This window comes from Thalia democratica, chromosome 5, assembly GCF_965202585.1.
Source record: "Thalia democratica chromosome 5, ktThaDemo2.hap1.1, whole genome shotgun sequence".
Classification (NCBI taxonomy): domain Eukaryota; kingdom Metazoa; phylum Chordata; class Thaliacea; order Salpida; family Salpidae; genus Thalia; species Thalia democratica.
The window spans coordinates 48,259,263-48,285,450 of NC_139169.1; the positions used below are offsets into that span (position 1 = coordinate 48,259,263).

The window sequence follows — 26,188 nt, forward strand, 5'->3', positions numbered from 1 at the left end:
AGATAACGTGGAAAGTTTTTAACTTGAAGTCCCAATAAGTTTTCATATAAAACATAGCTTACTTACAATTAGACACATTTCTTATAGTTTTTAAATATACAAAAATAACTTGATGATAAAGTTTTATTTAAAAAAAGATATTCTTTTTTTTTCATTTTTTTGAAACTTGTTTAAAATTATTTTTTATTGACTTTTGTTTACAAGGTTTTTAAACAAAGGTTATAAGAAACTTTTAGATATTAAACCACGGAATTTGTTGAATGTATTTTATATACATAAAATAAAGAAACTAAGCAGCTACTAGAGGATAAAGGTAAAAACACAGTGTTAGATAAAAAGGTAGGAAATTTAAACTACATCAAATTAAAAAAAAACACTAAACTAAAATAATTATAAACTTTCTCTACATCTACATTTCGCATTGTTTTTCTAAGTACTTTCTGTTATCAAAATATGTTGTTCTTTTGTTTTATAGGACTGGAAGTATCTAAAGAAAATTAATTTTTTTAAATCACTAACCTCAGACTGTAAAACAAACTAAAAAAATGGTAAACATTTGAATTTATATACTTTTTTTTTAATTAATCAAATTTTGTCAGGAATTTTTTAAACATTTTTGTTTTTTGATTTTGATACAAAAATATACTTGAAATCTAGGTTGAACTATAGAATAAAAAATTATAAGTCTTTTTTCAATAATTTAACACGACTTTCTCCATAAAAGTTATTTTGGCTACCAAAAATTAAAATAACAACTCACGAAAACGTTTGGCTTGAACAACACTTTGTAAGCTGTTTTTGATGTTTAACGACAGTCTGTTTCAAAAAACAATATATAAATATAAACATCATCAAAAAAATGCAGGAGGGGATATTTGAGTTTTTAAATACCATTTTAAAAAGATAGACATTGTAAATTTATAGTTTACTAATTTTTTTAAATATATTTAGTTGTTTAACACTAATTTTTAGTCATTTTGCACAGCTTTGTTATTGATAATGACTGATGAAAAGTCGAAATGGCGTCCAATAAACTATAAATTTGCAATGTGTATCTCTTTAAAATGTTATTTAAAATCATCAAAAAAAACTGCATATTGTTTTAACTAGTTTAAAATTATCAGTTTGTAGTAAAAAGAGTATAAGTGTCAGTAAACTTTACTCAATGCTCCTGATTTAAAAAATAGAAAATTAAATTCGTTATAAGTTACTTTTTACAACTTACAATTTTTGACGTGAATGAATATATTTATTTACACTCAACGTTTGTTAGAAATGTTAGAAATATTACTAGGAAAAAAAAAAACTTATCCATTTGGAGTTAATAGATAAGCTAGTAAAAAAATGCTTGTTTAAATGGACAGTCTTTCTTGAAGATGGTTATGGTTATAAAACTAAATATTTTTTTAGCCTCTTAATACTTTTAAAACCAATTAAGCTTTGAAATAAACTTGTCTAAAGTGCTAAAAATATTTGACTTTTAAATGTTCGAAATTCCTAATTGATTGAATTAATTTAAAATTAGAAAGAGTGAGCACAACAATCAAAAGCAAATATAATTACAGACCTTAGTTTTGATCTACTAAAAACTCTATATATGATTACAAGTAACTCTTGTTTATATTAATTTCAACGTTTTTTATAACTTAGTAATTATATGGTCTAACTTAAAAGACAAAATCTAAAAAAAACATACCAAATATTTCAAGTAACTTCATATAACTCAACTGTAATTCTGAAGCCTATAAAACTTTTTCAACGGTAGTTCTAATTCAATAAAACTTCAAAATATCCTAGTTAGCTTTTTAAAATTTGAAAGACTCCATTAGAAAATGTGCTGTCTTAGGTATATTTTACTAGGAACACTGGTTCATAAATATTTTAGAGCAAAAAGTTTTAGACAAACATTTCTTTAATATTATTTTAGTGTGATTATTAAACTATGTTTTTTTTTTACATTTTTAACTACTTCAAACATTTACATGTCTATAGTTTTCCTGTAGCCACACTTGTTATAAGTCCAACTCAAAACGTTTTAGACAAATTAAAAGGGAGCCACTGGTTTTTTGAAACTTTCTTTAAGATTTTTTAATTTTCTTCGAGATTTTTTTTTACTTTATACTAGTAAAAGTTTTATTGTCTCTTTCAAAAAGAACATAATACTTAATAAAAAATGTTTTTAAACTAAAATAAATGAACAGGTACATTATAGATACTTTTAAAGGTTTCAATTTAATTAGAAACTGTAGTATCTTTTTCAACTAACTTCTTTTAATTCCTAGTCATATGGTTGTTTAAAAGCTTAATACAACATAATTAATCTTAATACCTAATACAACTAGAGTAAGTTTTAAAGTTTCTATTTGAATTTTTAACAAATACGGACTGACTAGATACTTTATCTTAAACATTTTTGATGAATATCTTTCAAGTTATTTGTTTAAGCAAATATAAAACTTTAACATTAACGTTGGTTTAAATCAAAATAAATATATACTTTTAAATCAAGAAACAAGTACTAAAATTTATATAAAATAAATCAATTTATAATCAAAGTTTGTAAGTTTGTAACAATTGCAGTTGTTTGATGATATCTTAAAATAATAAGACTAATTTTAAGCTGTTTTGTTAAGTACCATTTCCTTTACTTTACTAGATATTTTGGTCCATACGAATGTCAATTTAAACAACCTTTGTTTACATTTTTAAAACTATCAAACTAAAATAAAAAAGTAAAGCATGTCGTAAACTTTAGAAACCATTTTGCTTATTGCTTAAACTATTAAATTTCATAGTTCAAAATTATGATTCACAATTTGATTAAAATTGTTATACATATAAAAACCTACTAGAACTTTTAGTTTCTTGTTTTAAGAAATATTCACTAACTTCGAGGCTTTGTCATTATTTCTGTTTAAAATTCCAGATTTTATTTTGCCTAAATATTCTAATGCTACTTTAAACAGCCAATCCGATTTAAGTAAATATATCAAAATTACAACAAAGAAATCTCCTACAAAAGGTTAAATCTTAAAATTTTTGTCTTAGAACACAAAAGGTCGTAATTGAAAACCCAAAATACATTATTCTACCATAAAGCAACAGAAAGTTTAGAAACTTATAACTTTTAGTCTCACTGAGAAAATATCTATGCAGTCTTAATATTTAAAAATAAAATTATTATTTAAATTAATTAAAGTAAAATTTCAGGACAAAACAGGATAGGAACCAACTTCTATATTTTTAAAAAATAAGCTTGCATTGTAATTTTTCTTAATTTTTTTCTTACTTAATCACAAATTGATTATACTCATTAGCAGTAAAATAAACAGATATGCCAGATTTAAACAAAAAATGTATAGTAAACAAATTTAATTGCTTCGGTGAAAGATATATATTGAGCATATATATCTGGCCCGCTAAACTAAATTTTGAAACTTACATTAGATTTACTAAAGTTTAAAATGAAAAGCCAAAAAAAAAAGGTGTTAGGTACAATTTACGGGAAGTTTTAAACTTACACTAGATAAAGTAAGAAAAATTCATATAGAACTAGTATTCGTACAATATGAAATGGATAATTTAGTATTTTTCCTGAATTAAATGAAATTGAAACGCTTCGGACCGCCAGAACTAAAGTTTTCCACATCTGGCCCGCTGACTAAATACATTGGCTACCCCTATTTTAACTGCATTAATACTAACTTAGTTTTTTTAAGCTTCTATTCTATAGGAAAGGTAAATAAACCAAAAACTCTGTTTGATTTTAAATAAATAACTAACAATACTATATGTTTAACTTTCTTAAAGTACTGTATCGACTAAATAATATTAAATAGCTATACAGTACAGTCAATAAAAATTTATAATACTTTTACTCCTTAAGTATAGTTAAAGTACAGAATCTATTAACTGTTATAAGACACAAAAATTTATGTTTAAAAACACCAAAGTCGAAATATTAAAATGTATTCAAGTATACTATTCTACATAAAATACAAATAGAAAACAACTAACTTATGCTCACTCTTATTAGAATTGAACTTTGTTTCAATAAAACTTTTTACTTGACTTTCTGTTAATTTAACATAATACATCTGAAAAAAGTAGCTTAATATTAGTCAAATTATGTTACATTATACTAAAACTCTATAAAGATATTTTGAAATATGTCGTTAAAAAAAGTATTATTCTTATAAAGTGTAGCTACAACATCAAAAACATGGTTAAAACCTTAAAATGGTAAAATATATAAACATTAATTAAAAAACGCATCAAAGTTCAAATAATAACATATTTTTTTGAGTGACAACTTTAATACTCAAGTTTCTTTTTAATTATTGGTATTGTTATAATAATGATAAAAAATATTATAACTACTAACCAAATTAACTATTTAAACTCGTAAAACTTTTATAAACGTTTATAACTAGAAGCTAATGCTGTTATGTTTGTTAGTACAGATTCTAGCGAAGCAAATTCGCTGTAATACAAAAAAAAATTTGCACAGTAGTTTTCTTAATTGAACTAAAATATAGTTCTCTGTGTTAACTTGTTTAATCTATTGTTCTTAAATATTAAAAAAAAAATAATTGCTCCACAGATTTATTTATATATCTTAAGAAGCTTAAGAAAATTAATAAGTTATCAGAATTTTACTATCAAGGTAACAAATATTTGTTTACCTGATTTTCGTTTTCACTAGATTCCTCATTACAGCCGTGTAACTTATTGTTACAACTTTCATTTGTGTAAGTTTCATCTGATGTTGTAGAACTAAAAAAAAATAATTAATACTTTTTTTACTAAAATAATATTAACAAAACTTTAAAAACAATCACAAAAAACTAATTAGATTAAACAACAAGTGGATAAAAAGTTAATAAGTTAGATAAAAAACAAAATTAAGTATAGTCGCCATAACTGTTATGTTGTTATAAATTAATTTATATTAAAAAATAGTTAAGAATTAAATAGTACTTTTTTGAAACTTTACATAACCTCGTTGTACTCTAAATTAAAATTCAATACAACAAAAGTTATGTTTTTAAACATAAATGATATTATCAAGCTGCATTATTTATAACAAACTTGTTGATAGATTTTTGAACTTCTATTTTCTTCAACAATTGCTGAACAGCTTGTTGTGGAGTGACTTCTTTCTCATTACATTTTTTTTCATCACATAAGGCCGGCTTGTGTTGGTGTGTTACCATGTTCTGCTTTCCGCCTGTAAAAGCTTGAAGGTACTTGGCGGCAAAATACGATTCGATTTCAGGCTGTGTTTGAAAAGCATGTCGGTCTTGCTGTTCTTTCAAGCGTGAACTTTGAATATCGGGATCATACCTATTAAACATAAATTTAAACAACTTTGTGGAATTAACGAGTGAATTACAAGAGGTATAGGACACTCAATGATATCATATGTTGGTTTTATCTTCAACCTTTTTAAAACTCAATTGTCTTTAGTTTTGCATCTACTTCGAGTAATAAATTATGGGGTGATAATAAAATTATACTTTATCTATAGTTTAAAAAATTTTTATTAACTAAAGATTGGTAACATCTAAAAATATCAGAAATACGAATTAAATTTAGATATTACTATGAATCCTTGATAAAATAATTCCTTTCTAGTAAAAAGTAAATATTTTTTTATTTATTAAATAAATAAAAACCATGACAATGAAACATTTTTACTTCCAAGATACTTTATTGGTAATTATAAAGAGCTATTATGCGACCAATATAAACCGGAACTAATTAGTGCAGAAATCTCAGTCTACTAGAATATTCATCCAAAACTTTCGTGTCGTGAAAAAAAAGACATTATCAAAATTTATAAAACTGAAACGAAAACAATTAAAAAATGATGAACAAAATAACATCAATACCTACTTAGAAAAGTAATCAGTTTGAAAAATAAATAGAAAAACGTTTGTTATTCAGAAATTTATTATTAAAGTAATAACCAAAATCGACAAAATTAAGGCAAAATCTAAATTGTAATGCTTTTTTTTATTCCTTTCTGAAACATGCAAGTACAGAAATTTATTTTTAAAAGTATACATCTTTAAAAGATTATACATTTTTCAATGGTTTTTTGACTACTATTTTTCTATTGCATGCTAATTGGTCTCATTTATCTTATGTTTGATTTTTTTTTAAGCTGACTTGAAAACAATATGTTTAAGGTGCTTCACAAACTAAAACTATATTGCCAGGAGAAATTAATTGTTTCAATACGGTTCGATCATACCAATTCGATCATCAGACCACAAGCCTTCGGTAGACAGAGACCGGTTTCGTCCTTATTAGGACTTATCAGTCAGTTACAACCGAAGAACTTGTAGTCATCAATCGACCATGTTTTCACATGATGCAACCGTTTGCTGGTATTGATCAGTTGTAGATTGATGACTGCAAGTTCGTCAGTCGTTAGTGAATGACGAGTCCTAGTAAGGACGAAACCTGTCTCAGTCTACCGAAGACTTGTGGTTTGATGATCGAATTGTAATGATCAAACCTATGTTAAACTTGAGCTTGTCTCACGGCATACTAAAGTTTAGGCTTAGACTCTGTAGACTTTCGCCGATGTTTTTGTCGATTGTTTTAATTCGGAAATTAGGTAATGTTTTTAATAATTTTATTAGTTCTCAATTTTATTTAATGGCCAAACAACTATGTTTAAAAAATCTATAAAGTATACACTATTCTCAATATATACTTCTCATGTTGGTTTTTGTTTGCTGTAGTTGGTTTTTGTTTTAATACTTTATAAATACATGCAGTTTCACTTTACTTGAATAATTTATATGTTTTGATTTTTCAAAATCTAATAAAAAGATCTCAACTTCTAGAGGAGAAATGATATTTGTTAAATTATTTCAAGGCTTTTTAATGCAAACACAGTTTCGGTCAAAGACCTCATCAGTGCTTATTTCAAAAATCTAGAAAGATATGTGATAGTCATGGAAAACAGTGCTTAAAAAAAAAATGAAATAAAAACAAATATTTACTTATAAAACAAAACTAATTAAATTTTAATCTTACTGTTGAATGTATGTTAAAGTTTATATTTTGATTAAGTTTCAAAATCAAAATGATATAAAAAAAAAATAACCTAGATTCATCTTACGAGTAATCAAAATAAACATCGTTAAAATTAAATAGTAGTGGAAGAGCTTTAACTTAAAACATATTCTAATGTGGCTTATTTGAATCATGACGTAGCTATAGAAAATTTAAAGAAATATTTGCTTGTATTGGCTAAAAAAATTTGAAATTTTGCTTGAATTTTATAAAACTTTTAGATTGCTAATCATAGTAATAAAAACTTTTTAAGAGCGTACATAAAACCAATATTGCGGACAATTTAAGACTTAAGTTTTGAATAAATATATATATGCTTGTAATGATTATGAAAACTTAAAATTTGGTTTGAATTTTAAAAATACTTTTAGTTTGCTGAAAATAGTATCTATATAAAAACTTTTTAAGAGCATACATAAAACCAATATTACTGACAACTTTAGCTTTAAGTTTTGAAGTGAAGTTTTTTGAAGTGGGGACAAGAATAGAAGAGTTCGCATCGTTTATTTAAATTATTCCTTCTGTCGGCTTTGGCAATCAGGTTAAATAATGTTTTTTATCGCCTATTAAACTTCAAAAAAATACATATACAGGGTTGCCAAAAGCTTTTTCTAATTTTCTTCAAGGTTATCTGAATTTCATCCAGATTTTCAAAAGTACAAGTTTTTGGGTCAATTTTTGTATAAACTAAGTTCAAGATAAAAAATGGTCTTAAGTAGTATAACAACATCGGAAAGATACTGTAAAACTACTTTAAATGTATCTTTTAATGAGAAAGTTTTGATGATAACTATTTTTTAGTTTTTATAACAATTTTTTAGAATAAAATCGAATTTTTTTGCTTTACATGTAAAGATAGTTTAAAATTCCAGGATTTAAAATATTTTTGTTTGAAATTCGATGGTTTTCCAAAATTTCTAAAATTTAACCTTTTTTTTTTTGACTAAATTGTCAAACTCCAGGTTATTCATGGATTCCAGATTTTTGGCAACCATAATATGATATAGCTCATAGTAAAAGGCATAAGAGGGGGTCCACCTTGATTTTTACAAGTTGATCTTATTTTATAGAGTTTTATCTGAGCTATCAGACATTTTTAACCGCTTGATAAAATTCAAAGTAACTTTTGAGATATAATCGATCAAAGTCGGTGACCTCAATAGGTTCTTAATAGAAGGCGCAAACCAAAAACGCGAAAAAAGACCATTTCACTAAAAGTCTATCTCCTCCTTCATTTTTAAGCAATCTTCTTCAAATTTTCATAGAAAGTATATTATTAAATTTTAAAAAGATTGAATGCAGGAAATTTTATAACTTTGAAAAATATTATTTTTATTATAAAAACAAACACTTTTTTTTTGTTTTTTAATTCCAACATTCAAAGTCTTTTAAACTATAAAATGAACGTTTCCTGAAAGTTTGAGGTCTCTAGCACAAAAAATAAAGAAGAAGATAGATTTTTAGATTTTCAGAATTGACCCCAAAAAATTTGCGGTCCATGTGTTTGTATCGGAAACTTTTTATAAAAATTACAATATCTCAAAAGTTGAATAAAACTTTAAAATTATATAAAAACTGGCTTGTAGTTTGTACTTAAAGCTTTCATATAAGAACAAATGCTATTTTTAGTGAAAAAAAATGTTGGACCCCCCTTATGCCCTTAAAACAATATTCATTACTTTGATTTGTTTTGATTTTTTAGACAGTGTTTTAAATTATATGACGATCTAATTGAACATTTTAAACATCAAACACTTTTAACCTTGTAAAATACATAAATTCAAATAGCTTGCTCTGTCTAGATAAAATATTGTTTAGAAATTAAAAGCTTTTTACTTAATCAATAAACATTAAAAACCTATTAAAAATCTTGAGGATCCCTTTTACAATGACAACTTGTGAGCAACTATTCATTTTCTGAAAATCATCTAAAGAATTAGGCATCCAAGGTATTATTGTTTCTGAGTTTTCTAGAATTTCACTTGAAATAGAAGGTTTAACTACCGGAGAAGTTACGACTTGCGTTAATATCTGATTTTTTAAGTGAACGTTTTCTGATTTTGTGTTAGAAAATACATTCTTGAATGGTTTTTGAATGTCTTTTTGAATGGTATTAGTAACTTCGGATAAAGATTTCAAAGTTTCTTTTTCATTATTTAAACTAATTTCAGGTATAACTGAGAAGTTTCTTTCAGATATATTGTCTTTTTTGATTAGCTGAAATTTTGAGGTTTGGGTTTCGACGTCGACAAGTGTTGATGAGCTTACATTATCAGAATTATAACATTCTGCGTGGTTTAAAGGACCTGTAGACTCAAATTGTTTTGATTTAGAAGACTGAAGTATTGTGCTTGTTTCTTCTAATAGATTACCTACCATTTCATCATACGTGGGTAACATCTTTTGAGGTTGCTCCTGAAATTTTTCAAACTTTGTATCTACTTTTGCTAACTTCCTGGCAAAGTCTGAAATATTTTTGTCGATAAACTTGTCATATATTGTGTTTAAGTTTTTCGATTTATTTGTATTAGATTCTTGTGCAGATAAAGTCTGTGGATTTTTTGAAACTTCTACAATTGAAGAAACCTCATGTTCTTTATTAACTATTTTCGGAGACACAGAAGAAATTTCATCGCTTTTGTTGTTTTTAGAGCCAACCACAGAAAGATTTACTTGATTTTTCAAAGGAGTGATGTCTGTCAGTGTAACTGATTGTGGTGTGGTAGCTTCACCTTGGGGTGAGACTCTTTTGTCAACTTTATATAAATCATTACCAAACGCACATTCTTTTCTTCTCTCAAGCTGATTTTCAAGCTTATAAACTCGGTTAGATGTTCTTAAGTCAAGCGGTTCTTCTAAGTCTGTGGTAATTATTTTTAGTCGGATGTAAATATTTTAACTTCGTAAGTTTACATAACTAGGAAAAGGTAAATGCACTTTTTGTTATTGTGTTTTGATTATTATAAAAATTATTTGTTTACTAATAAAATGATAAATTGCCGAAAGAAAATAACTGCATCAAAAGTATTTTTACTTGTTCTGTTTATGAAAAAGTTTATTTTATTACAATACTCGACTTTTATTTTTATTTTTACACGTCAAAGTTTAGTAAACAATTTTTTTTTACTTAGTTGATGTAGTTACACCTGTAGTAAAACCTTTAGTTATTCTAATAATTTAAGGTTATATAAGAAAAAGACTATTTATAATCTAAAATATACTAGAACTTTATTCCTACATTTGTAGAAGTATTTAAGGGCATAGAGGGGTCTACCTTGATTTTTACAAGTTGATCTTATTTTGTAGAGTTTTATCTGAGTTATCAGACATTTTTAACCGCTTGAAAAAATTCAAAGTATTTTTTGAGATATGAGCGATCAAAGTTGGTGACCTCAATAGTTTCCTAATGGAAGGCGCAAACTAAAAACGCGAAAAAAGACCATTTCACTTAAAATCTATCTCCTCCTTCATTTTTAAGGCAATCTTCTTCAAATTTTCACAGAAAGTGTATTATTAGATTTTAAAAAGAATTTTTGAAACTTTGAAAAATTAAAAAAAAATTTAAATAAAAACCACCTTTTTTTTTCGTTTTTTTTTGTCTAAAATTTTTATTTTTATATATTTTTAAAACTTCAACATTCCAAGTATTTTAAACTATAAAAGGAACGTTTCCTGAAAGTTTGAGATCTTTAGCTTAAAAAATGAAGAAGAAGATAGGCTTTTAGTGATTTTTTAAATTTTCGAGAAAATTGACCCTGAAAAATTTGCGGTCCATATGTTTGTATCGGAAACTTTTTATAAAAATTACAATATCTCAAAAGTTAAATAAGATTTTTTAATTCTATAAAAACTGGCTTGTAGTTTGTACTTAAAGCTTTCATATAACATCCAATGTTATTTAAAAAAAAATGTAGGACACCCCCCTATGCCCTTAATCAAAATGAAAATACAAATACAACACTAGAGTTTACTTTATTAAACGGTGGTTTATGCAGTTTGGAAATGTTCATACAAAATAAAGTAATTTAATAGGTAAATAGGTTCTAAAACATTTTCAAGTTTTTTTTAATTGTGATCAGAAATATGTAGTTATTTTGCAGACTCGAAATAGCTTTAATGAAGCTACATCTCTAAAAATACTACTTTTAAGATGGTACAAACTAAATAAATAAACTTATTTTTTTAAGTCATAGCATTTTTTGTAAAATAAATAAGTAAGTTAGAACAAAAACAACTTATCTATTATATTCTAGAAATTCATAAGTGTAGAATAAACATACTTTCCTAAGACTTTAAACAATATGATTATAACTTAAACATAGTACAATTTGGAAAGAAAATGTGTTATTTTAAAAAATCATTCATTAAATAATTTATACAAAATTGAATACAAAAATAGCTTTAAATGGTCTATTTCAAAACTTAAACTTTTAATGTTTTTTTTTACTTATAGTACTTTCAATATATAAATACTATACAGTAAATGTTTTAAAATGTAAAAAGCTAAACGGTTGGATACATTTTTTCCTATCTTTTTTAATATCACCTTGTCGTAATCACAACTCATTGCATTAGACCAGGGTTTCCCAAAGTGGGCGATATCGCCCCCCTGGGGGCGATTTTAGTATTTTGGGGGGCGATAATTAGTAAGGGGGCGAAAGGGTGGGCGATAACTAGTAAGGGGGCGAAAAGGGGGCGATTTTAAAATTTTGGGTTGTCATAAGATTTTTGCTTGCTATTTTACTATTTTTAGCTTGCTATTAATTAATTGACCCTGAGGTAAAACTTAAACAAAAAAGTTTATTTTATTTATGAAAAAAATAGAAAAAAAAATCTAGTGCTTATGACTCCTACTTTCAAGTAAATACTATATTTTCATTCATATATTTCCATATTTAACAATTACATATATCATAGACGATTGGAATGCCTCTCACTATTTTATAACCTGACATATATGTTATTTGGGGTTATAAATGGTTTGTAAAAATCTATGTTATTTACTACTATCTATCACCTCATGATATTTCCAGTTGCTTTTTGAAAAGTCACTAAGTTAGTCTAAGAAATAAAACTATACAGGGTTGCTAATTTACCTAGAAACCTAAAAAAACCTAGAATTTGACAATTTAAGCAAAAAAAAAACCTGGAAAAAATCTGGAATTTTTAACAATTTTAACATACTAAGTAGTAAAATTTAGATTTGACACAAAAAAGCTATCATATAGATAAAAGTATGGATCCCTTGAGGCAAATACTTTTGAAGTAAACGACTTACAGGAAACCTTCTCAGACTTACAAACTGACCTTGAACTTAAAGTAAATTCATCCAAAGAACGATATGAAAGCTTTTGGAATCAACAAAAACTAAGGCAAAAGTATCCAGTCATTTGAGAGGAATTTAGGTTGTTGTTTATAGTTTTTCCTTCTAGCTATGTTGTTGAGAAAGCTTTCAGTTCAGTTATCAACATCTTGAGCAAAAGGTCTAATCTAGATATTTATAAAGGAGGTGACTTAAGGCTCTATTTTACTAATTAAGAATCAGATTAGAAAAACTTGCAAGCAGTCATATTCCTCATCCTCCACATTATATTAGACTTCAGTAGCAGACATTATTTTATGAATGTTTTTTAATTTTATTTGATCTTTTGAAGTATTTCTTATTTCACCTGGTTTGTATTGTATTTAAGTAGTTTTTTATAATAACAACTTTATTAAGCTATTAATTCTACAACAGGTTTGCATAATGCCTAATAAATATTATTTACGGTAGACTTCCTCTTGAGTTCGCACTTTTTACCCAAAAAAAAGTGCAAATTTATATTTTATTAAATTTAACTAAAGTAAAGTCTATTACTAACTAAATATTAATAAAACAAAATATATATAATATTTAATAGCTTATATAGATCTTTTTTTTTATGAAAGTTTGTTTTATGTTTTAATAGATTTCATGTTTATTCATAACATCATTGCATATAACATATTGAAATTTGTCATTTTGTAAAAAAAAAATATGGTAATAATTTTTTGATTTTGCACTTTTTGATTTTTTTCAAAGTGCGAACTCAAGCGGAAGTCTACTATATTTATTAAATGGTTTATGTTTTAAAGATTTTAATAATTTTATTTTGACCTGGTTAATTTTGTAGTTGATATTCGTTGTTTTACATTACACTAAAAGTTTTTCTAGCATAGTGATTAATTTATTTGTTTGAAAGACCTTTATTTGACAGGTTTTTGTTATTACTAGTTTAATATGTATACAACTTATATCACTATAAAACTATTATGTGGTTGTAATATTTTGACAACCATTAAAGTTTTTATTTCTAATAAGATTTTTTTGGTTTTAAAAGAGTATAAATTTGAGGTTTCTATTTGAAAAGACTTCTACTTTTTCATTTAAAAGTTTCTTAAACACAATTTTATTTTCTAAATTGATTTATTATTGTTCAAAAGTTTATTATAATATAAGGAGTTTTAAACTATTAATACAACTGTTTTTTGTTTTATCTTAATTCAATATATTTTAGCAATTAGAATATACTTAGTTTATTCTAATACTTAAACACTAGTAGCTTTTAGTTTTTCACTATTTTCCTCTGTTAAATTATTGTAGGCTAATAGCTAGAAAAAAAAACTTTTTAAACAGAATTAAATAAGCCATCAAAAAGACTGCTACAATTACAAAACAAAATTTAAACCTAGTTAAAAGTTTTTTTTAATTGATTACTTTCTGTTCACAGAATTAACTGTAAAACATTGGATTTTTTTTTTGAATTTAAATAAAGAAAAAAATTTGTTAGAATTAAGGTTCAGTTCCCTAAAGATTATTCCAAGTCAAATGCTATTTCATGGTATTCTACTACGAAACAAATAGTTTAAAAAGTTAAAAATTATTTTTTTAACTTTACAACTAACTTGCTTACAATATATCTTAGCATTGAAATTAGTAAATTTACTGCATTAACTGAAGCTGTTGATGAAACCACTTTTCATGTGAGATAATCAACCAGTCGGTCAAACTTCCTTTAACTAGATCAGAAATAATGTTTTAATATTTATTTCATTTAGTGTAAAGTAAACTGTTAATTCTTTTATAGTTTTTTAATCTCTGGTATAGATATTTAAAAAAAGCCTATTTATAAAGTAATTTAAGTATTTTGTGCGGCTTAAATAAGTTACTTAGTATTAACTTCTAAATGTCCGAAATTTGTTATATGAGATATTATTAAAATGTCAGGTTTAAGTTAAGATTTCAGGTGGGTAACGTACGGCTCAGATCCAGTCGCAGATCCAGTCGAATTTCGACCCGCTAAGTAAATTGAAAACTACTTGTGCAAAATAAATAAAATTTAGTTTTTTGATATTTAATATTTTGATATACGCTTTCATTTCGTTTTCAGTTCACAAATGTATTTCCTAGATCACAATAATACTAAATCATTTTATTACAATTTTGTTCGAGTTTTTCAACTTTCTTATTTGTAATTTTTCTAAATCATGCAGCCCGCAATTACATTTTCTAACGTGTTGAAAATAGAAAATATTTTTTAGTAAATATGAATAGCTGACTACAAAAGTTGTCCACCACTGACCTAAAAGTTTCAATAGTTTCAAAACAGATCATATTTAAACAGGATTGATTACAGATTACTCAAGGCTTTTTAATAATTAAGTATTTTAATACACTTTACTGGGCTTCTAAGAAAATAACTGTAAATTATTTTCTCAAGCCCTGTAAACTACTTTGAAGACAAAAGTGCGTGCATAAGAAGTACAAGACTAAATTACATTTCGAACACAACTTTTTTTAGCTCAAAAGTTTGTACTCAAAAGAAAAACTACTTTGTAAAATCGTGGGGGGCGATTTTTTTTTCAAGTTACTGAAAAGGGGGCGATTTAGTAAATGAGTTTGGGAAACCCTGCATTAGACAGCTGGTTTGGTATTTAAAAAACAGTAACAGGTTAAAGCTGACAAAATAAAACCTCAAACTTTTAATTGTACAGTGTACACCTAATTCTTTTTCAAATTTGAATTACAACTTTAATCTATTTCTGTAGTACTGATTCAAGAATCTGAGTAAAAAGGTGTTTGCTGGATGACAATTATGTATTAGTGACTTATCATTGTTTTTAACAGCCTAAATTTTATTTTTATGCGATAAATAATGCTAAAGTAAATGCTAAGTGTTATATTTTTACCTACCCTTGTCTTTGGTAGAAACAAGAACATTTGGTTGCTGTACCTTTTTTCGATCATTTGAAAAGGAGTTTTTCAAAAAGCTTCTAACCTGTAAATGTTTAGAAAAGTTTTAAAAACAAGTAAACTATAACTCTGATTTAAAAACAACTAAGTATTTAGAATGTAATTAAATTATGAAAGGAAATTTTTTAACATGTCAATTTTATTTATACAATACTGATACTTATAAGTTTAGAAAATAATTCAAACAACTTTTTGACAATTCTATTTTATAAAAAAATTAAATTTACATCAATTTTAATATTCTGACAAATAAGGTTGAATTGACGTTAATATAAAATTCAAACAAATAAAGTTAACCTTTATTTAAATTAATAACAAAATATAAATTTACCAATTTCTTTGAAAAATCCTCACCAGTTGTTGTGGGGTCTGTGAAATATATAATCTTACAAAAACAGAAAAATTTAAACTTGAAGCAGCCTTTAGTAGATAAAACTTAAAAACCTATTTTACCTGCTCTAACTAAAAGCTAAAATGTATAAAAAATGTATATAAAGTTACACAAAACAAAAGAAATATTTCATGATACAAAGATATCAGTTTAATAAAGGTTTGGTTTAAATTGGAAAACTTTGTGTTGCTCTGTTATATGTATTTTATCCAGATCATTCTATAAAATAATTGATATACTACGACAAAGTTTTGTAAAACGTGCTGACTATTAATTTTGCCTAATTCTGTGGTTAAAATACGATTATTATATTTTGAAAAACTATACTTTACCTTTAAATGTCTAAATATTTATTTTGCTAAGCTTATAAACATTATGACTACTAAACTGCAAAAACTTAAATTTTGATTACTCAATTCAAATGATAGAAAATACGACAAAACAACTTATTATAAATCAAACTGAGAAAAACATAAGTATAAAAACTATAATACAATTCCGGTATATTTATGTAACGCATTATATATGTTATCAGCTAAAGACTCAACTTTTATAGAATTTATTTCGTAAGTAATTTTATAAAACTGATATATTAAAACTTTTTTTTAATATAATACAAAAACTTTAGGTAAAAAATTAAGAAAAAAATACATTTAAATAAAGGGGGCTTTTAGTCAAAAATATAAAAATAATCATGCACAGAATGTTTTACAAATAGTAAAGAACTCAATTTAAAATGATTGGTTAAAAATTAAATTTAATAATTTAAAAAAAGGGAAAAATCAAATGGTAGCTTAAATACTACTGTATAATGTATAAAAAAACCAAATAAAATATTAAAGTTCCCTCTAAAGCTCTAAACTAATTGTTTAAATAACCTGCTTAAAAAAAACATAATAAATTAAACAAACCTTCAATACTTTTGTTTTTTATTTTTTTGTTTTCATTGACCTCTGGCGCTGAACATGAGTAATCCTAGTTAAATTGAATAAAATTAAACAAAATTAAAATTTTGAATGAAGCAACAATTACAACTTATTATTGAACATTTTTATAAACTTTTTTCAATTAGAAGTTATTTTATAAAAACCTATTGTTTTTAAATTAAACATAGTTTTAATTTTTGGGTAAGTAACTTAGTTAATAAAAACTAAAACATTTATATATAATTTATTCTTAATACTAAATAGTTATTTTCTTGAAGCGTTAAGTATACAGAGTTAATTAATATAATAAGTAATAAACTAATAATGATTCTTATTCTAATTTTTTTGTATCTGAAAACAAACATTTTCATAATTTAGTTATGTTTGTTGCCAGTTGTTATAACTACTTTTTATAATATACTCTTATACATAAATATTCGCTTGTTACTTACGGTAAAGAAGCAAAGCTTTTGTAAATCTTAGATAAAAGTAATTAAAAGTTATATTTATACTTAACACTTATGATAAAAAACCTTGTAATATTTTGAATTTTATTATTTAAACAAAAATCTTACGTCTATTCGTGTAGCATGAACTTTTTCTTTGTACGGTTTATATTTATTATGGGATATAGCACATGTATTTTTATCATTAGCTGATACGATCTCATAAGGTGACGTATCATTTATTTCCTTTATTTCTTCATGAAATTTTATTGGAGATTGAAACTTTTCTGATTTTATATAATCTTCGAACTTTTTGTTAACATAACCATCAAAACTTAAAGATGAAACTTCGTTAGTAGGAGAGCGTTCAACACATTTGTTTAAGTTAGCATGAGTATATGATGTAGTTGTTTTGGATGTTCGAGAAATAGGAGTTGATGTAATACTATTTGGAAAGTGTTCTAAAGATTCGATTTTATTATTTTCAGATCTATAAGCATTACTATTTTTATTTGTGTGATAGTGAGATTTACTTTTTATAGGACTACAGCGAAAGGGAGTTACTGGGGAACAAAGATTGTTTTCGTCTGATAATATTTTTGGAGATACAGACTTCTTATTCTTCAAATCTTTCTCACTTAACCAACTTTCATTCATAGGATCTTTTGATGGCATAAACTTTTTAACGTAATTCCAAAGATCAGTGTTTTCAAAATCATTCAAGACACGGCTTAAGTTTACACTTTCATCTTTATAAACTTTTTCAAAAGATTCCTGGTAATTTTCAAAACCAGCCGTTGAAGAACTTGCTTCTAACAAATTTTTTACCTGCAAAGCCAAAGAGTCATTGCTTAGTCCGGACTTATTAATTGAACTTTGCAAAGGATCTAAAAACTTAAATAAATCATTATCCATTTCTTTCAAGTTTCTAACTTCACTTGTGTTAGTTGAATTAGTGTGTTTGTTGTTTAGAAAGTTTTCAAGATCTTTAAAGGTATTTTTTTCTGTTTTGGTAAGGTTAAATTCTGAAAATCTTTCATTCTTTTTTAATGGTTGACTTAATTTTGATAAACTTTTTATTTCATCTGATATTTCATCATTAGTTAACTTATTATTCAAATCAACAGACCGTATATCACATAAGTACTTGTTTTCTTTATTAGAACAACTGGAGTTTGAATCAGACTGGTCACTTATTTTATCAAAACTGCAACTGGTGCGTGAAAAGGACCGTTTGTAACAATCAGTTGACTGGAAACTTTCTACTTTTTCAGATTCAATTATTTCTACTTTATTAGAACCACTATGTACAACTTTATTTAAAAAACTGCTTTTATCTGTCATCTTTTCCTGTATTTTTGAACACTTGTTACTATAAAATACTTTATTTTCTTCTAGAGTATCATTTTGTTTATGTAAAACTTTGTGACTGTAAACATTAGATACATTCTTACAGACTTTAGTTTTCGGACTACATTGTTGTTCTGTATAACTATTTTTTTGTAAATCAGAAGTAACTTCTTTTAAACTTGGTAGTTCATCGTATTCAGCATTAGCTAAACTATAGAATGAAAAGTTATCGCAAAAAGAATCTCCCATAGTCTGGTTATCACTGAACTTAGGTAACTGAACAACACTTTGGTCTAAATTAGACTCAAAATTTGTAAGATTAACTAGCCCATCTGGTTTGAGTGTTGTAAAAAACATGCTTGTGTCTTCATTACATTTGTCACTTTTAACACTGTTGTCCTGTAAAAAAATCAAACAAAATTTTAATTTTATTTAATCTGTTTTTTAAATGATGCTAAGAATGATGCTAACATAAAGTTTAAACTAGGAAATAAACTTTATCTCATTAACATGTTTAAATAATTTTAATTAAAAATTTTAAATACATAGATAACCTTTATACTTTTCTTTTTGCCTGAAACAAAGGGAGTAAGATTAACAAGCCCATCAGGTTTAAGAGTTGTGAACAAGAAACTTTCATCAACTGTCGAATTTCCACTATTCTTGGTTGTGATCTATTACATATAAACAAGCATAAAAAAATTTATATCAAATTTCTAATGACATACCTCATCTCGAATTTATTTTATAAGGTAAAATATAAACAACAAAGCGTAATTTAAACTTGGGCCACAGAAGGTTAATAACCTTTTTTAGTCTTTCTTTCTTTAAAAAATGACTGAGTTACAAATTTTTTAACTGTTATTTTACATTTGAAGTAAATTTTGAAATAAAACTGATCAAACAAAGTATGAGATATAGATTTTTTATGACCACGTATTTTATTTAGTAGATAATAAATATAATTTTTGTTATTCATGAAATTGTTTTAGTTCAGATATATATTCTTTAGTATTGGAAGAATATTTCATAACATCAGTTCTACAGCTAAAAAAAAAATAAAATATATAGGTTTGTGTTAAAAACTTTTTTCAGAAATAGTTATACCTCAGAATATAAAAGAAACTTTGATTTTCCCAAAAAACTGAAATAAAGTACACACTTCAAAAGCTTTTATTTAAGAATCATTATATTAACTTTTATATCATTTATTTTAGTAAGGTTTACTTTTTATATAAATTTGTAGATTTATTTAGTTAAAATAAAGTTTTTATTTTTGTTATCATAAAGCTTATATTTTAATTTTTATAATAATAACACTAAAAGAATTTTTATTTTTTAATGCTATTTTTGATTATTAATTTTTAAATAATAAATACTAGTAATATTATGTATGTCAAAAGGCGTCAATTAACAAAAAAAGTTATCTTGAAAAAAAAAGTTGGTTCGATCTGATTCAAATGATACTTTAAAAAAATGTTTTAAAATTACTAAAAAAAAAGTTTAACTGACAACTTATGAGCATATGTAATGTCTATTTAAAAAGAATACATTTATAAATACATCAAAAACACATAAATTTAAAAAATAGTTGATTGACAAAAAAAAAGATCAACTAAACAATTTTTAATAGTTTTTAGATATTTTAATTCTCAAACTTATTTTTAGAAAGCTTTAAACTTTAAGAATTTAATTAACTACTAGTATTATTTTTAAATACCTGAAAATTCACATTTGCAGATTTTTTGCTACTTAAAGCAAACGGAGTGGCACAAACAACTCCTTCTGGTTTCAACCTTGTAAATATTCCACTTGAATCAACATCATCACCATCACTTTCAAGTAACTCATGAACTCTTCTTGATAAGTTGTTGTCTCTCTCGAAAACTTGAGTTAAGTTTGCAGTTTTTTGAAGATCTTGGTTTATGCTAACATTTCCATTCCGTTTTATATATCCACTTGAATCAAGCTCATCTATACCTGTTTACTACCAGACGTCAAACCCAAAACTTTTAAAATGTGTATTAGCATAGAAATACAAACAAATGCTTTTTTGTTTGTTTAATTCTTTACAATTGTTTTACGCGTACATGATGATCAAAAGAAAATAAATTGATAAGTAACAATGGTTATTTACTATATTTAGTATTAATTTAGTAATTAAATAGTACAAAATCAAAATTAAAGACATAATTTAGTACATTTAGTTTCAAAAGAAGTTTTTTTTTCAGTATAATTATAGGCACAGAAATAGTTTTAAAGGAAAATACTTGTTTATTAAAGTTAACAAATTGTATCCTTTACAAGAATTTCATTCTTGTGAGCAAAAAGAAGTGAGTCACACATTTTTTATAATATCATTAAAAAAAAACTAATCGCAGTAATCTCTCTTTTATGTCCCAGAGTTACATATGTTAGTTTAATTAAGAAAAGGACTAAGAAAATTTATTAATATATATTCCAGTGAACTTACTTTGCTAGAATCTCTATAAGCAATCAATCAACTTTTAATTTTGTACATTTTAAAAATAATGTAAATAATCATCAAAATATTAGTAGCCTAAAAATGAAATACTTACTAAAATCAAATTTTTCTAAAAAAAATAAAAGAACTAAATAAACCAAGAAATAACACAAGTCTAAAGGAAAAAAAATACTGAAAGAAAATGGAAAAACTAGCTTGGTTTACAAAAAAATCGAAATAACTTGGACTGGCTTAAGTTTTTCAAATTAAAATTAGTTATCTATTGGACCCAGGTCTTATTTTCAAAAAATAATCTTGGCTAACAGTTGCTTTTCATTGTTTACTATAATCAAAAATATTTCTTAAGAATTAAAGAGACTAAGTCAGAGACTTTAAGAGAACTCTTATGAAAGGGCCAAGTTAATAGGCCAAGATTACTATTTATTTAAAACCATATCTCCTCCTACAATTTTTAAACAATATTTCTCAAATTTTTGAGTATAACCTAACTTAATAATAAAAAAATCCTTCTGCAAGATTTTATTTTTTTTTTATAATTTTTTTCATTTTCATAATATATTTTTTATTCGTAAAGTCATAAACTTTCATTCTTTAACTATCTTAAATCATCAAAATAGGATTTTTCTTATATAAAAGCATAATAAAAGTTAAGGTCAATAGATTAAAAATCTAAGAAGAGAGATTATCAGTAAAATTTAAACTTGCCTAGTAAATTGATCATGAAAAAATTGTGGTCCATAAATTTGTAACGGAAACTTTCTATAAAAATGACTATATCTCAAAAGTTAGTTAAGTTTGTTGCATTTTATATAAATTTACTTATAGGTTTTACTTTAAGCTTTTATAAAGCAGTCAATGTTAATCTTTGTAAAAAAATACCCTACCCCCTATGCTCTTAGTAGCATATGTGAGTGGTAACTATTGTATACAAGGGTTCTGGTTTTAAATTAACTTTATATTCTAAATAAAGCAAGTTATTAGGTTCTTTTAACTTATGATTTATTTTTGTAACTTAAAACAAAAAGTGTTACTGTTTGTAAGTATAACTATGAACTCTTAAAGTTCAAAATAACTTTTGAGATATAGTAGGTCAAAATCGGAGGCAACAATAGGTCCCTTATTGCAGGTGCAAACTAAAACGGCAATTAAAAAAGATTATTTAAATAAAAATTTATCTTCTCCTACGTTTTTTGAGATAAATACCTCAAATTTATAGGAAATGTTCTTAGTATGTTTAAAAAATTCTGTTGCAAGCAATTTTTTAAGTAATGCTAAGTTCAAAATTTTATAAAAAATTAACAAAAAAACAGTTTCTTTATTTTAATTTTTGTCATTAAGTTTTTATTTTAAATTTTTTTTCAAAAATTATTTAAACTGCTTAGTGCCATCTTGCATAACTTTGGTTGTAGGTAGAATTTTTTATTTGGTTTGAAGCTCTGAATGAGCAAGAACTTTAGCTTTGTGGGTAGCAAATAAAGAATTTTCTTCTCTCATTTCCAGTTGCATGCCCAGTGTGTTGTGTTTTTTATGTAATACTTTTATTGCACATTAATAACAAGTTTGCAAAAATAAAAATAAAAACCTTTTAATGGTGATTTTTGTTGATGAATATTATCTTCTAAGTTGTTTACTTTGACTTCTGTCTGTTAGTAAAATTATAATCAGTCATTTTATTAGGGTGAGATAATTATTATTTAACAAATTAAATAATAATTTGTTATTAAGAATAGCTTATTATTTTATGTTTTTATTGAAAATTGAGATAAAAGAACTTTAAAATTAAAAAAAATTAATGTAATAAAAACTATTTTCAGCTAAACTGAAAAAATTAAAAAACACACATAGTATAATTAAAAAACAATTAAAGAATAATAATAGGTTAAAAATAGATTAAAAATAGTCAAATGATATAAAATTCTAAAAACAATTGATATGCCTTACTAATACAACTCTTAAAACAATTAATGGAAATGAAATATATATACGTTACATACCACAGATGTTTTTGTGTCAAAACTTTGTTCCCACTAACGGCGTTTAACTGCTCTCAAACAAATTTAAGAACAGATCTACGGAGTCTATAAAACATTAACACACATTAGAAAAAAAAAGCATGCATAATTATGTTTAGTATTTATGTGAGTAGTAACTATAAACGAACTTCACTACTCACATAAATACTATACATAATTATACATGCTTTTTTTCTAATGTGTGTTAATATTTTATAGACTCCGTAGATCTGAACTTAAATTTATTTAAGAGCAGTGAAACGTTGTTAGTGGGAATAAAGTTTTGACACAGAAAAATATGTGGTATATTATCCGAGAAGCTTAGCTTATCAGGATCTCCAGGATTCAACGCCTTTTAACGTTACATCTTATATGTTACATACTTAATCTTTATTAAGAGAATACTGACTACTGTTACACTAAAAACTACTTGTACAATAGAATAACTTTTTGTTAACTACTTAACTTAAAACAAAAAATATATTTACAAAGGTATAAACCTGTTTTGAATGATGTTGAATTTTTTTTCCTAAAGAAAAATCACTTGAAGTGGTAGATGTAGGTTCTGAAATTTGGGTAGTAAACATTTCAATTAAATACTTCCTGATAGTTGTTCAGAAGTCTTTTGCTTCAAACAAAATACACTAACAAATCTGAAATGATAGTTTAACAAGTAATATTACTTACTAAAAATATATAACAGAAAACAGTTCATTTTCTTTAAATTTATTTAAGTACTTTCAAGTAGGACTCGTCAGAAATAGTTTCCTACTGAATTGGAATGAATACAAATTGAAATAAAATTATACTGCAGTTTAAAGTTTTAAGATATAAAATGACGTAATAATTAAATGTTAAAAATTAAATAAGTGCTAATGCTAAACAAATTTGGTATATTAATAAAAATTGGTAGAATTGAAACAATCTAAATAAAGAAGCGATAAAAATTTTAAATTAAAACTATGTTAAAAATAAAGTTTAACAAGAAACTAAAATAATATTACTAGTTTTAAAAAAATCTATTTTAAAGTGTTATTTTTCTGGATGAGTCACTTTTGCAAAAAATACTTGTGTTAAAAACTTTATTTAATTCAAAAGCTTTAATATAACCTGAAAAAACATCAAAAAATTCTAATATTTTAATCTTTTTAAACCATATTTCAGGAATAATTAAAATATGTATAAAATAAATACTAAAATATTGAGCACAAAGTATACTTTTAAATATATAATCCACCATGTTACTGAAGTATAAAGCTCATGTCAATTAAACACTAACTTTTTATAGAGAAAGCGTATTCTCATAAAAAATATATTGAAGAGATTTGTTTAATGTTAATAAGACCCCTGTTTTGCTGAGTTCATAATTTTGGGCTGTGTTTAAATTATAAATTCATACAACAGGTTACTTGTACATTAAAAATTTGTAAAACTAATTGGTCTCAATTGTCCAAACCTAATTTAGTAAAGTAGTTGTTCATAATCTGATTTCTAATGGACTCAATACATTGTGTATTACTTATAAGATAGCAGCGTTGCTAAATTTTTTTGAGAAATTTCTTCCAGTTTTTTTTGAGTTTCTTCCAGGTTTTTATAAGTAAACATTTTTTTGTCTAAATTTAGTTTAAAGCTAAGTTTAAGGCTTAAAACTGTGCTAAGTAGTATATCAACATTGAAAAGATATTGTAAAGCTAATTCTTAACATGCAAGAAAAAAAATTATCTATATGGTAGATTTTTTGTGTCAAATTAAAATTTTGCTACTCATAAACATGTAACATGAAAAATTGTTTAAAATTCCAGGTTTTTCCAGATATTTTTAAGCCTTAACTGTCAAATTCTAGAAATTTCTAGGACTCCAGATTTTTTGGCAACCCTGAAAGTAGAGACTCTATAATTCGGAAGAAGGAAAAAAGCATCAACACAAGTTAATTTAAAAATAATAACTTCCTTATTTATAATAATTATATGCATGAAATACTAGTACTATAAGAAAAAAAATAATAAAGGCCATATGAGTGTCAAACATTAAAAAAAAAAATTTGTTTACTTTTAAGATGTAGTGAGTATTGTAAAATTGTTTCATTCCAGATGAATTTATTAATGGGTGAGCTTTGAAAACAAAAATAAAAACAAAAGTAGTTGTAATTGTAGTAAATAAAACTATATTAAAAAATATAATAAACATACCTTAAAATTTGAAATCAAGTAAATTTCACAAAAAATTGGCAAAGTTAGTCTCATAATAAGTTGAAGACATTAAAATTTACTTTACTACATGGTTGTTACTTATTGATGAAAACAAACCAGCCTGATAGACCAAAAACTTGCCAGAATTACACCAAGCTAGCCTGAGTATGCAAAAACTAGAAAAAATATTTTTGAGCCAAAAACTGAAAAAATAAACAAGCTTAAATACTTAAAAATACTAAAATTATAACAAAGGGATTTGATAAAATACAATTTATGAAAAAAATATTTGATTAATAAAGAACTAACTTGAGTTTTGCATATAAAATTAAATAAGCTAGAGTGAGCTAAGTTTTATTTTTAGCTAAACTTTCCTAAGTTAAATACATTAACCTAACTGTGTTGTAACTTTTTACAAAACAAAATTAGCAAATAATACTTTAAAATAAAGATCATAAAATACTTATACTCAAATTTAATGTAGCTTTAATTTTTCAGTAGATTTAAAGTCAAAAATATGATCCTGATAATAGGTAAAACTATGTAAGTTATCCTGAGCTTTTCAAAAAAATTTAAACAAGTCTGAATTAACCTTAGTTATTAAAATATCTCATAGATTAAAATATCTAAATATTACTATTTGTCCTTACCTAGGTACGGAAGTCAAAGATCAAGATATTACAGTAGGAGCAACAGGTGAGATTTTATAATCAACTTAGCAGATCTAAAAGTTATTGTTACAATAGAAACACAAGCCCTAACAAAAATCATGTTTGTCTGTCTTTGAGTCAAAAAGCTGTCCTGAGTGACTTAAAACAGTCCTGAGTCAAACTTTTTTTTTTAAACCTTTGAAAAAGTTTCTTTTAATATTTTAAAATTAATAAAAACTAAGTTCATAAACAAAGTTAATTACAAAAAAAATAAATATTCAAACAAAGTCAACTATATCTCAGTCAAAATCTATAAAAAAAATTAGTCTTGATATTATTTTAAAAAATAAATATAAAATCATCTTAAGTTTTCCA

The 26,188-nt window shown here is 24.9% G+C and overlaps 1 protein-coding gene across 2 annotated transcripts; it reads right to left on the reverse strand.

The window, feature by feature from the left end:
• Positions 1 to 309: 309 nt before the first annotated feature.
• Positions 310 to 23,615, reverse strand: LOC145835717 (uncharacterized). 2 transcript variants are annotated; one of them, XM_082943421.1, is made up of 14 exons: positions 23,475 to 23,615; positions 22,545 to 22,605; positions 20,198 to 20,457; positions 19,032 to 19,151; positions 17,257 to 18,876; positions 16,667 to 16,730; positions 15,696 to 15,733; positions 15,305 to 15,389; positions 8,951 to 9,953; positions 5,092 to 5,346; positions 4,686 to 4,776; positions 4,018 to 4,097; positions 761 to 816; positions 344 to 487 (listed from the first exon to the last, which is right to left on the reverse strand). In XM_082943421.1, exons 1-14 carry the CDS (start codon positions 23,559 to 23,561, stop codon positions 447 to 449), a joined length of 3,861 nt encoding a protein of 1,286 aa, XP_082799547.1. In that variant the 5' UTR covers positions 23,562 to 23,615; the 3' UTR covers positions 344 to 446. The 2 variants fall into 2 exon arrangements, with proteins under 2 accessions (XP_082799548.1, XP_082799547.1); XM_082943422.1 differs by lacking the exon at positions 4,018 to 4,097 and having other exon boundaries at positions 310 to 487.
• Positions 23,616 to 26,188: the final 2,573 nt, after the last annotated feature.